General features: G+C 39.1%; 1 protein-coding gene across 12 annotated transcripts in view; it reads right to left on the minus strand.

The window, feature by feature from the left end:
- Positions 1-5,845: 5,845 nt before the first annotated feature.
- PLCB4 (phospholipase C beta 4) overlaps positions 5,846-13,591 on the minus strand; it is a 422,343-nt gene continuing 414,597 nt past the window's right edge. For all 12 annotated transcript variants that reach the window (XM_073792668.1, XM_073792669.1, XM_073792671.1 and 9 more), the window contains 4 exons: positions 12,524-12,581; positions 11,985-12,071; positions 8,931-8,967; positions 5,846-6,505 (listed from right to left, as the gene is read on the minus strand). In XM_073792668.1, the coding sequence (XP_073648769.1) occupies positions 6,417-6,505; positions 8,931-8,967; positions 11,985-12,071; positions 12,524-12,581 (271 nt within the window). In that variant the 3' untranslated portion in view covers positions 5,846-6,416. The remainder of the gene's footprint in view (positions 6,506-8,930; positions 8,968-11,984; positions 12,072-12,523; positions 12,582-13,591) is intronic.

The following is a 13,591-nucleotide window of genomic DNA, read 5'->3' on the forward strand; positions in this document are numbered from 1 at the left end:
AAAAGAAGAAGAAAGAGGTGTATGTCAAATGACAAGGTTGAAAGCATCAGCAGTCCAAGTTAGAAGAAGTGAACAACAGACCCTCAGAAGGTTCCAAAAGGAAATAGATCCAGACCCAATGAGATGCAAGAGACACCAAACATGGCAGCTTAGTAGTTGGCATGGTTCAGTGGAAGAGAAAACTATGTCCCACTCACATCAGTGATTCCAGTGGCTTTATTTATGCGCAGTTTCTGGAATTCTGAGATGACACGTTAATCATCTTCATATTCCCAAGACTTGGATGTATTAACTATTGCCACATAACAGGCCAACCCCAAATAACATCTGTTTACTGTTTCTCATGAGTTTGTAGGCTGGCTGGGTGGTTCTACTGGCTTGGGAAAAGCTTGGCTGGTCTTAGATGCAAGCTCACGCATCAGCTGTCAGCTAGTACGGTGGACAAGATGACTCAACTCTCTGTGAGTCTCCCCCACTACCAGCAGGCCAGCCTGCACGCATTCTCATGGCAGTGGCAGAGATCCAAGGGAAGAAACAAAACTGCACCTCTGCTTTGACAAGTTTGCTGCCATCCCAGTGGTGGAAGCAAATTACATGACCAAGCCCAAAGTCAGTGCAGCAGGGTGTTACCAAAGGGCAGGGATAGAGGAAGGCATGACAAATTGGGGCCATTAATGCAACCCATCTGTCATACTGGCATGGCCTAAAACTATAATGACAGATAATTTAAAAAGTAGTATATTACTAGTTAAAAACTATTGGATTGGCCAAAAATATCATTCAGGGTTTTCTGCAACATCTTATGGAAAACCTGAACGAACTTTTTGGCCAATCCAATATTTGAACGTATAGAGGACTACAGTGGGCTCCTAATAAATATTTGATCGATGAATAAAGTTAGTTCAATGCTGAGAATGTGTTCACTACAACCGTTCGTGTGTCAGTCAAGGTATATATGAATTCATAATTCAGTCTTATAGTCTATAGGGTTCAACATGCTGCATTATGAGCACCACTCTCTAACACAAACACCAAGTATTTTCTACAGAGAAGAAAGAGATAAAGTTTAAAAGCTGTGTGTGAGGGCTTCCCTGGTGGCGCAGTGGTTGAGAGTCCACCTGCCGATGCAGGGGACACGGGTTCGTGTCCCGGTTCGGGAAGATCCCACATGCCGTGGAGTGGCTGGGCCCGTGAGCCATGGCCGCTGAGCCTGCGCGTCCAGAGCCTGTGCTCCGCAACGGGAAAGGTCACAACAGTGAGAGGCCCACGTACCGCGAAAAAAAAAAAAAAAAAAAAAAGCTGTGTGTGAGAAAATTAAGCATATATATTGCTTGAAAAGGGTAAGCAATAAGTATTTTGAGCGACAAGTATAACATTTCCGCATTCAAGTTATATAAGTTTAGAAACAATCAAGGGTCAAATTCTTTTATCTCTCTTGTTATGTTTTAAATACATTTGACTCACCTAAAGCTATTGGGTCATGGTGTGAGTGATTAGGTATACAATATTAAACTGGCCTCCTTTGGAAAAGTTTTCCAAATTTTATCTTGGTGGAGACTTTAAGGGGTCTCAAAAATGTCCAGGATGAAGTAGCTTGGGGACTGTCCCTTGCCCCAAATTTCCAAGGAAGTATCATGAGGACAGGAGAGGAAGAGGCATTGCTTCATTAATCGAGTAAAGTGCTGCCACCTATTTTTTTCTTTTAATGTAAAAGCAATGACACTGCTATTTTGAATCATCTCCCTGCTCCCTTCCTAATATTTTTGCATTATTCTAACCTATGGAGCAGAACGCTTTTCATGATATATTATTAAAGAAGATGGCTCATAAAAATTCATCCCAGAGGCACTAGCCAGGATTTATTATGACATTAAAGTTGTGCTTGGGATTCTGTGAAATGGCAAGCATCAAGGGAAAGTTGTAGAGAAGAGTGGTCTTCTGCTAAACTTTCACATGTGATGATAAAGAGAAGCTGTTGAGGGCTTGGAATGAGGCATCTCTAAGACAACCTCAGCACTGAAATAATGCAGGGTGTTCCCTCTTCACTCTCCATAATCACACTTAGTGTTGGTGGAGCCACATTGCCTGTTAACTATTGTAAGAGTCCTACTGCTTTGAAAGGATGCTAACAATATGAACTGAGGAAAATTTTTTTCTTGAAATTGGGAAGGAAACTTACTTTAGTCTTTCATTGAAGGACATTGCACAAGGGGCCAAACAGATAGTTACAAACCCTTCATTCATAGAAAACAAATGGTCATTGGGTAGTTACTGACTACCTGTTCTTTGCAAAGCAAATAAACAAAGCCTGAAAAGAAATTAGTCTGGGCTGGTGGAAAAGTCTATGCTTAAACAACTTTTAAAGTATAAATGGATACATTCAGAAGGGCAGATGATTTCTTGCTTGGGGGAATGAGGGAAGTTTTGGAGGTGGCATTTTGGGAGGTTGCTTTTAAGAATTGATAGAACATCATCATGTGACATGGCTAGGAAAGATGTGTGCTACATGTGTGAACAGAGAATAGTGATAATCCAGATTGGCTAAGTGAGGGTGCAGTCTGGGGTCCAAGCTGAATGCTGATATCAGTAATCTCAACACTATTCTTTAGGTAGTGGATTGGAACTCAGGCTTTACCAGCCAGATAGTAATATGATCAGAGCTGCTGTTTGGGAAAATTAACCTAGGTGTAGAAGAGATTTGAGGGGCAAAGAAATTCAATTTTGGGTGTTGAAGAATGAGAAAAGTTGTAAGGGAGAAGGCAACTTCCAAGACAGGGTAGAATTCATGGGTTTTATAAACAGATTGAGTGTGGAAGCACACAAGGTTTAGCGCCGGTTATGGACTGTTAGACAGGGAGGACAGATGGAGGGAGGGTCTCTTTTTTTGATTAATTACATACAATGTGCATGTGGGCCACTTGTTTAACCGAAAAGCTAAGAGGAAGAACCAGAGCTTAGGAGAAGTAAGAATTATGTTCAGAGAAGTAGAAATTGAAGGCATGTGACTGAATGAAACAGCTAAGGAAAATACACATAAAGAACATTCTTTGAATTGATGGTGAGAAATAGATTTCTTTCTGCTTTTGAAATGCTTTCCAGGAAGCTCACTGCTAAATTTCAAACCCAATCGTGTAAGTGTCCTTTAGTTTAGGTTTTCTGATATAAGGTTTCTCTTGTGCTCTATCTTTAAAACTAAGTCCCCCCCACCCCCATTAAGACTTGGGATTTGAGTAGCTTGCATAGTATTTTTTGAAATACTATATATTTCATGGATTCCAAGCTTCACATATTTTCTACATTTTAACATCGCTGAAATTGAGATGTGTCTTATAATCCCTGGATGGTGTGTCATAGTTTAACTGGCAGCATGCTTTCATTCTTTGTGGAATATAAAATAGTAATGGGCATGTTCTAATCAACGATGTCTTGGATTTGATGAAATATGGTACTTCCCGATGGGTTTCCCTATCTTGTCAATCTGCTTTCTTTTCCATGAAGCCTTTTATCCCCCCAAAAGGGGAAGAACAACCTACTTAGGGAAGAAGTCCAGTCCAGTATGAGCATTCCAATCAATCATCCGTGAGCGGCTGAATATCCTTTCAGGGCTGATAGTAGGGAGAAAGGTAAGAATTGAGTCAAGTGCCTTGATCCCCAGATTGGGACAAAAAGTCCTGGAGGTGGGAGAAGGAAGATGTAGTAGAACCTCTATAGGCTTGCTTCTTGCTTCTTGTGGCATAGCTCTAGAAAATTACAAGCCTCCTGGAGAAACCCCCGTGGTATTGGAACAGCACGGCGTTAGAAGCTGAAAAATGGCCAAAGGAGGTATTTAAATGGGTGAACCTGAGCTAGCACCTCTGGTTCCCAACAAACTCCAGAAGTTTCTGTGTATCCCAGAAGAATGTTGGAAAAAGTGAGCCTAGGGTGAAAACTCCTCTGAGCAGAAACCCTGAGACACTGGGATGGAAGGGCCCACCTTGCAGGCAGTTAGGACCACTCCACAGAGGAGACCAGATGCTCCTCCCCATTGCCAGGAGGACACACAGGCTTCTCTTCACACCAAGAGGCCACCTGGGGAAAGAAGCAGGGAGACCTCCTTAAGGGGGAGGGAACTCTAACTGGGGGTTTGACTTTGAAGTAATTTAATATGCCTCTGAAATAGGTGTGTTTTTTATTTTTAAGTTGGAAGAGGCTGAGTAACTATAATTGGCAGGATTTTTTTTTCCTTCATAATAAGTAAGAATGCAGGATTTGAGTGCAATATGAACTTACAATTGAAAATAAACACATCTTTTTGTTGTACATTTGAGCTGTGTGTACATTTTCATCCTATTACAATGGATCCTTTCAGGGAGTAAGATATCTCAAACACTGAAAGTAATCTGGGTTAAAGAAAAAAACTGGCTCTGGATTTAAGCTGGACCTCAGAAATACTTATGGCAGTGTAAGAGGATGAAAAGCCAGAGAAGAAATAATCAGAAAAATGGGAAAAGTAAGAGTTTGCTCCTACTTTTTTCTGCTTCTCTCTCAGAAGAAGAGCAAAGAGCAGGGGAGTGATGGATTCAGTCAAGTGCTACAGAATGGTGAGCACTGGGAAGAAGCTATTTGATTTGATGAGGGAGCCATTTGGAATCTCTGAAAACTGGCCATCCAAATGTGGTACCATTTTAATAGCCATCATTTTTCATGGGATGTTAGTGTTGAAAGATACATAGTCTAACTCCACTGTCTTACAGATAAGGAAATTTGGAACCAGAGAATTTCACAGAAGCCAGTTCAAAGGATAAATATGAGAAAAAGAAAAAAAAAACAAGTACTTTACATTGGGAGTCAACTAGAATCAGCCTGTTTTGTGTCAGGAGCAAAATGTGTTGGGTCATGCATAAGCCCCCTTCAATGAAGAGATCTTTCATGAAACAGGAAAAGTACACTGGAAAGCATCTTTGGGAGCAAATACTCTGACGGGTGTTAGATGTGTTTTCATTTTTTATTAGAGAAGTTGGAAGTTTAATTTCAATATTGATGGTAACATAATTTTCTCTGCTTTATTCAGAGGAACACACAGAATCAATCTGTACAAGCATATACAACAATTCAGTTGGTGGTTTGTGCCCTAAAATCAGTAATCTGATTAGCTCTAGATTACAGTTTCCATGCACTCCTCTGGGCTTTGGGGCATGGCTCCATTCCCAGGGGGGACTTCTTCATGCACTCTCTGCAACACAACTACAGCAGGCTTAAAGACCATGCAGATTAACACTGTAGCAAATTGTTTTGATATTTAACAGACATAAAAAGGTTATTTCCTGATATGAAATTCTGAAAATCTGCATAAATATTTTTGTGTAAAATTAAATTAGTTATGTATTTTTTTTGAAACTAGAACTTGAAGTATCAAGAATGCCCACATAATTCATATACACATATATATAGACTTCTTCATTATGCTAAAAGTCTTGAGAGTCAAATTATATTCTGTGCCATACATTTTCTTAACCAGTATTTACTTGCATTAGGTTAACTGTGTACGGATTAGTCGTAATTGGTGCTTGTGTATCATGCAAACATAGTTCTAGTATTCCTGTTTACTAATCTTGTCATGTGGCAATACTTAGATGATTTTGCTCTCTGACAGTGAGAATTAGGAGTATAAATACTTTATACATGGTCACATTTACAAACGTTTGCCAATAACCACTTCACAATCTTTATGGTGTAAGAGTGAGCTGTAATAATCTGGAATTGGCAGAAGCAATTCCTAGAAAGCAATGTCAGATGTCAACTTTCTTAAAAGTGCCTGACAGAGTTCTCCTTTTGAGCACTGATGGGTTTTGGCACAGGGACACTGTTCTTTTTTTTTTTTTTTCCTATTGTTCTAATAATTTCCACAACTGTTACAGGAAGTTAGCTTCTTATGGCATGGTGGAGACTTGGCACTTACTGATGAGGTAACTTAGATGTAGAAAAATTCCCCCAGATTATTTGTCTAGCAGATCACCACTTCTGCTGATAAATTTGTAGACAGAGTTTTTTTTCCCCCTAGTGCATGCGCTTACTATCACATGGCTAATACACTATTTTTGCTGTTGCTCAAACATGTCCTAATGCATCACAAAGCAGAGTTGTTAACACCAAGCTCATTTATCTGTGATGATACTTTATAGCAAACATGTTTAAGTGGTATGATCAATGGGTAAACTCTGCCTTATTGGAATCGTAATTTTGGGGGATTTGTAGCTACTTTTAGTTGGCCAAGGAAATTCAGTATTCAAAATATTTAAGAGAAGTACGTAATTCTCTGTGGTTTCAGGTGCCATCTTGTCTATACATAAAGGAAATGCAAAAGACATCAGCTTTCTTCCACGGAATTTGTGTTCAGAACTTTGGGAGTGCTCTTTTGATGCAGTGGTTCTGCGGTTTCAGTTTGCGTCCTGGAGTTTCACACAACTGTTGCTGGTCTGCGGTCCATCTCGGCTTCCAATTTCACCATCTGCTGCATCTCCTTCGCCTGTAACATCAGAAACGTGACCTTACATGTTGAAATCCTCTCCTGAAGCCATAGAGCAAACCCAACCTCTCTTCTCCCGTAAATTTGATGCTTGTCATTATGTCCTGGCTACTTAAAGTGTGGTCCATGGACCAGCATCATCAGCATCACCTGGGATCTTGTGAGAAATGCGGAATCTTGGACTCCACCCCAGACCTACTGACCCAGAATCTGCATTTTAATAAGATCGCCAGGAAATTTTTATGCACGTTAAAGTCTGAGAAGGACTGGTCCACACAGTACCAGGAAAACAACTTGAGAAGAGGCTACGCCTGTTACTCATAGATTATGTAGTGTCTAACTGCTTGATTTAGTTTCTACAGATTGACATGCCTTGACTGTGTGTAGATAATTTGATCACTTTTAGAATATGCATTGCTTATGCACGATTTATTCCCTAAATAGCCTGAAATTTAATTTAAAGTAGTTGCCTAAGAATTTCACTGATGCAGAAGTTCAGGTGGGAGCATATCACATTGATTTGGTTGGAGTATGCTGCAAACAGAACGTTACAGGAATATGTAGGGTTCCTGGAATGCTATTGTCCAAAAACTATCCTCATAGGCTCTCACTTCTCTGGAGTCATTCATTTTTTATGGTCTACCCCAGGAAGTAAGCCACGGTGAACTCAATCTCATGAATTAAGGCTGTCAAGAAGACAACCAGCTGATTTGGGGGGTGGAAAGGCGTCATATGGGGACAGGTTCTGATGACAAATCATTGCCTGGCAAAATAGGGGAAATCAATTGGTTCATTTTATCTTTTACTTTCCAGCCGCATGCTTTCTTCCAACCCAATACATGGATCTTTCAGAGGAACAATAAAGCACCCTGTCCTTTTTTAGTGACACATCATTTTGAAATAAAGGGCATTTAAAAATGGAAACATGGATATAGAAAGATATAACTCAAGAGGAGGACTCTCATGAGCTCTGATGTTACTATTCATGTCTACTTAGGTATTCCAACCAAATGGAAGGTCATTGGGAGGATTTGGTCAACTCTGCAGATCATACTATGAGCATCTAAAAGTCCCAAATGAAGTCCTGCTACAAAATTAGTTTAACCCACAGACCATAGAGTGAGTTCCTTCTTATCATTATTTTTGTTTGTTTGTTTGTTTATTTTATGGGTTTTTTTGGTTTTTGCGGTTCGCGGGCCTCTCACTGTTGTGGCCTCTCCCGTTGCAGAACACAGGCTCTGGACGCGCAGGCTCAGCGGCCATGGCTCACGGGCCTAGCTGCTCCGCAGCATGTGGGATCTTCCCGGACAGGGGCACGAACCCATGTCCCCTGCATCGGCAGGCAGACTCTCAACCACTGCGCCACCAGGGAAGCCCTTATCGTTATTTTTATATTGTGGCTTTAAATTTCATTTTGGTGAGGATGGATATAATAACATTAAAGATGATAACTTTCTGCTTACATTTGGGATGGACGGTTCCCCCTCCCCAGATTTTTTTATGCCTGAGATATAATAATGCTCTAATAGAGAAATGAAGAAATGGAGAAAAATATACAAACATGAAACTATGACACAAGCAGTATTCATAAGAGATGACAGTGAAACATTATCAGCACTTGAAATTAAATATTTTTATGTTTGCTAAGTAGTAATAAAGGATTCCCTATGCTTCTCCCCCTCTAGCATTTAAAGACAATATTGAACACTGTTTAGAAAGAAGGATCATATTAACACTAAAAAAGGATTCCAAGAGCCAGCTTCTCATATGAGCAGGGTGACCATTCATGCCCACTTGTCAAGGATGGTTTCAATTTATGCCCATGGCCTTGGCTATTATGAACAGCTTCCCCTTTCACTTTCAAAACTATCTTGTTTGAACAATAAATCATATGGTCACTTATAAGGGGTAATTAAGGTCCCTGGCAGATTGGATCTAACACAAAGCATGCCAAGAGTCATTGTATAATGACATTGTATAATGTTTCTGCACGCAAACCATAACTCTTTGTCATTAAAAACCACCAATGAACTTTTACCAGGGTGCTCTAAAAATTGATGGCAGTCATATTAATGTTTGTGAAAGATATGACTCTGTGACCCAGTCTTAGCTGTGGTCTGTCCAAACAACAACCATACATCACTGTTTTTGATGCCTGGGTACATCTTCATTAGCATGACTTGAGTTCCCCAGGTCTGCAACTGGAAAGGCTACTAAAACTCCATCAGAAATAATTCTCTCAAGATGTTGGCCATTTTGGTTTGAATATTACATCAGAAATCCAAGCATTAAATAGTCACACTTTTAAATCAAACACTTGTGATCTTAACTAGTCATGAGCAGATGTGAATCATCAAAGCACCAAGAATACGGATGTAGTTGAGCAGGAAGGCAATGTCTTGCTTATCAGAGTTTTCAGTCCTACCTTGCGTTTGGGACACTGCATGACAGGATTTCAAAAGCTGTTTGTACAAAAATAGTAATGTCAAAATTGAGTCATACATACAAAACAAAGAAAATAAATGAATACTGAAGTGAATTTGAAAAATGAATGCAAAACCATATACAGAAAAGCAAAAAGCTAAGACTAAAACATGTATACAACCGTCAGTGACAAACTTCCCCCAAGTTGATCTCAACAGAAAAAAAAAGAACAAAACAAACGACCGATGCCTATTAACCCAGACTGCGCCTCTCTTGTGGGGCAGTGAGTGGGGAACCCTCCCTTGAGCGAGACCCCCTCACCTTTCTTTATTAAATGATAGGATTGATGGCAAAAATCAATTTTTAAAACTTGGGTGTGACAGTAATGGAGCATTTCAGGTTTGAAATGGTGCGTGTCAAGAAGGATGAGCTCCTGTGTGGCTGGGAGGTCGATGGGAAACAGCAGCAAAAACCCTTTGGAGTTTTAAATGAATAACTGGCTGACCAAGTAGACAAGGCCATTAGGAGGCTTTAAAAGGCCATATGAAGTTAGGATCCAGAGTCAGGACCCAAATATATTAAAACTTGAGTTGTTTCTACCAATGCCCTCAACACTGTCTAGCTAATGAAGTAGATCGATTCCAGGCTTTTCTTTGGGAGTGACTGGGAGAATTTAGGCGATTAGGGTCACAGGAAAGCAAGTAAGAAACCTTAAAGGGAGGTATTATGGGAGAATGTTAAAATTCATTTATTTTTGGCTTAGAAACAGAAAAAAGTCTTGGGGTTTAACAGTAGTTTGGGAGATTGTTATACAAGTTTGGGATTGCCTGGAGACAGGAAACTGTTTTCTGCCAATGAAATATTGGTTATAAAGGGAGCTCTCCAAATGGTTCCAGACCTCGCCTATTATGAGGGAAGAAACAGAGTCACTATGTCTTTTGCCCTGTGTCTATGACAGTGTTGAAACACACCGAGTAACTGAATTGAGAGGTCTCTGATCTTTAAATTCCAAAAAAAAAAAAGGTATACCAGAAATACCTGGGATTGAATTTGTTATAGAATAGGCCATATTTGTAAAGCAAAGCTTAACAAAGAAATTCAAGTCCTAATTCTACATTTGCTGGAAGTGTCACTATATCTTGAATTTCTTTTCATGGAATCTCATTAAATCTTCATCAAATCTCAAGCTTTCTCATTTTTTTTCCTAAGCTTCTGTGACTCAAAGTATCAGGTATGGGTGGTAGACATTACCTGTGACCCACTGAAAGGCATTATATGAATTTTTGGAACAAAAGGTCACTATCCTCCCAATATGATCCAATCAGTACAGTTGTCACTAATCCAGTATTTCAGTGCAAGAACTCTGGTGTGATTTGAGTTACACATGTATTAGGATAAAAGCCCAAAGTGATTTTTAAATTATGCAATTTAGCTCTCAAACTGAAAAGACTAGGTAACCATACTCTCTAGCTCTGATATACACCACTATTGTAGTGAAGAGTAATTTTTAGCACATTTATATTCTTTAGTCAAACTTGTTGCCAAGCAACACAATGATTTCTAAGTAGTTTCTTAATTTAGCTAACTGAAACATAACTGCATCTTACCTCCATTGTGCCTTCTTCTAAGGCATCCTTATCCCCACCCAGTCCTGATTCACTAAAGTGGATTCTATTGTTTTGGAGATGGTGGCTCTACCCCTACTCATTCTCCCATCCCCCCCCCCCCCGCCCCCCACCCCAGCACATTCTGAGAAATGCTTTAGGAGCAAAATCATTAGTAACTTGTACCAGAAGGTGATGTATCTATGAGTTGGTCAAATGAGTTGGGCCCATGGGACAATAAACACTTATTGTCCCCCTTAGGGATCTGTGGACTGTTCATGAATAGAAGCATTTAGCTGGAAAGGAAATGGGAAACATAACTCAGAAGTATGCCCATGAGTAAAACTTCTATCAACCAAAAAGTAAAGAATCTGAAACCAGAAGTTGGATTTATTTGTTACCCAATTGCAATACAAAAAAAAAAAAAAGATTTTATGGTTTTGTTTTACTTTCTCAAAGGTAGTTTTTAGTGTAATTTCCAGTTAGGTGTTCTTCAGTGGAAGCCATTTACTCTTAAAAAATATACCTTAAATAGTATTACTTTATATATGAAAAGAAATAGGAAAGAATAATGTAGTACAAGTACGTATTTCAGCAAAACCTCTTTAAAGCTTCTATATTGAAGTGAATTATCTAGAAACTTCCAAACCAGCTACAGCTAAAGAGATGTATTTGGACTGAGACAGACTGAAATTTTAACTGCTGCTGAGGGTCATTTTGCCACATAAGCTAGAGGTATTTCCATCAAATTGAAATGAGAGTGCGGATGGCCCATGGGCTATAGCCCATCTATATGTACTGCTCGAGGTAAACACACATTTATCCTGGTGTTGGTATATGCCTGATAGCTACTAAATAGCTGGATTTTGGATAACTCTTTTTATTTGTGTACATTTTTTGTGTTTATTTTTACTTGTGTATATTTAGCGTTTAGCACCAAGAGTATGGTATCCACTCACTTCCAGTGGTTTGTAGAGTTATGGTGGCTCATGCCTCTAAGTTTCACTTGTAAGGCCTAATAAGGTTCTATAACTTCACTTTTAGATTGAGGTTGAAAGTAGGTGGTCTCTCTCATTTGCTTTTAAATGCAACCTCACTTGTCTCTAGGGTACAAGTGATAAAACTCTAAGTGAAAATGAAGAAACAATTTGTAACCTGTTTTCTCCTCCTCTCAGTAATGTCCTTCTTAGAATCCCCATAATCTAATCAAAACATGACTTTTGATTCTTTTCTCCCCACAGCCACATTCCTCTCCCACTTCAAAAAAGAATACTTTCTGTTCTTGGTGGATGAAATGGGGTAAGTACAGTAGGCACCAAATTTTTCTAGCCATCTTTCCGTGCCACTACTCAGGCCACGGGCTTTAGCAGAAGGGTGACTCTGACCTAAGGCATTTGCCTCCCGAAGCTGGCTGGCTGCCTACAACTTTTTATGCTTTTTAGGTGAAATACCTGCTCGTTCTGTTTCTCTAGGAATTCGAGGTGCTCAAGCTGGACTTTTTTCAACTGGTCCATTTCTTTGGACTGCTTCATTGCGAGCTGCAAAAAACAAAACAAAACAAAACAAAACATCTGGTCAACTTTGGGTTGTAATCTTAAAACTTATGGATGAAGGTTGGTAGTTTGCAACTTAAGTGACGGATATAAAAAAAAATAAAAAAGAAGAAAGAAAAATAGCCTGAAAACTGGGAGAGTTTAAACCCATAATTTTTACTGGCAAGATAGTTCCTGCCAAAATCTTAGAAAACAAGAGTACTTGTTCACGATTAAAATCTGGCTTCATTTTCTGTATAAAATGGAGCAAATAATTACCTTAAAAATTTCAGTGAGAGATTAATTTAGCTTTCAGGGAGCGGAGAAGAGAAGCTAGAATGTTTGACGTACAGAAAAAGCAAATTAAGCAAATTAGCTAGTAGTCTGCTTTCTAAGCATGAGTTACTGTTTATAGTTTTTTTAAAGGAGAAGTGTCAAGAAAATTATAAAATACTTACTCGCTTTCTTTCTTCCAGAAACTTTTTAGTGTTGCTGCTGTTTAACTCCCTGACCCGCCTAAAAGCAACAGGTACAAACAACAGTTGGTATGACGTCAGTTGGATATGATATTAAATAAGAAAGAGTCATATTCCATTTAATTATTTGGATGGGATTATCACTTCCTTTTCCTAATTTTTATTGAGGAATTTTGAAATGTACAATGTACAGAGAAAAAGACAAAAAAAATCTGTGTACCCATCACTCAGATTAGTCAACATTAATTATGTTTTACCATGCTTGTGTCATATTTTTAAAGGAAATAAAGCATTGCAGATATAAATAACCCCCCCCCCCTTTGTATTCTTCCTCACTCCACTTCCCTCCTTTCTCTCTCTCCAGAGGTAACCACTATTCTGAATTTGGTGTGGACTTTCCTATCCATGTTTTAATATTTTTATTACATATGGATGTATCCATATGTAATACACACAAATGTTTCTCAAACTTTCACATGCACACAAATCACATGGAGATACTATCAAAAACACAGATTTCTGAACCCACCCCCAGAGGGTGTGATTCAGTGGGTCTGGGGTGGACCTGAGATTCTGCATTTCTAATAAGCTCCCAGGTGATGCTGATGCTTCTGGACTATACATATACTGTTTTGTATGGTTTCCAAATTAACCTAAATGCTAACATATTCTGGGTTTCTTTCTGTAACTTAAAACTTAGCCTTATGATTAAGAAATATAGCTATGTTTCAAACGATTCCATTATTTTCATCTGCTGCATGGATTTTTCCGTTTTTGAGTAGATTACAGTATTTTCATTTTGCCATTAATAGAAAGTAGGTTATTTCCCAACAATGCACAATGGTTTGGCACATAGGGTCCTGAAATGCTTGGCACACTGTCTATTGGCTAAATAAATGAAATGTAGGACATATCTTCTTGTGCGTATGAGCAAAGGTTTCTCCAGCGTGTAAACCTAGACTTGCAGGTTGGTAGGGAGTAAACAACTTCATCTTTACTCCAAAGTACCTGTTCCAGTTTGCACTCCCACCTATGGTGTCTGGGTGTTAC

The sequence above is a fragment of the Tursiops truncatus genome, chromosome 15 (assembly GCF_011762595.2).
Source record: "Tursiops truncatus isolate mTurTru1 chromosome 15, mTurTru1.mat.Y, whole genome shotgun sequence".
In the NCBI taxonomy this organism is placed as follows: domain Eukaryota; kingdom Metazoa; phylum Chordata; class Mammalia; order Artiodactyla; family Delphinidae; genus Tursiops; species Tursiops truncatus.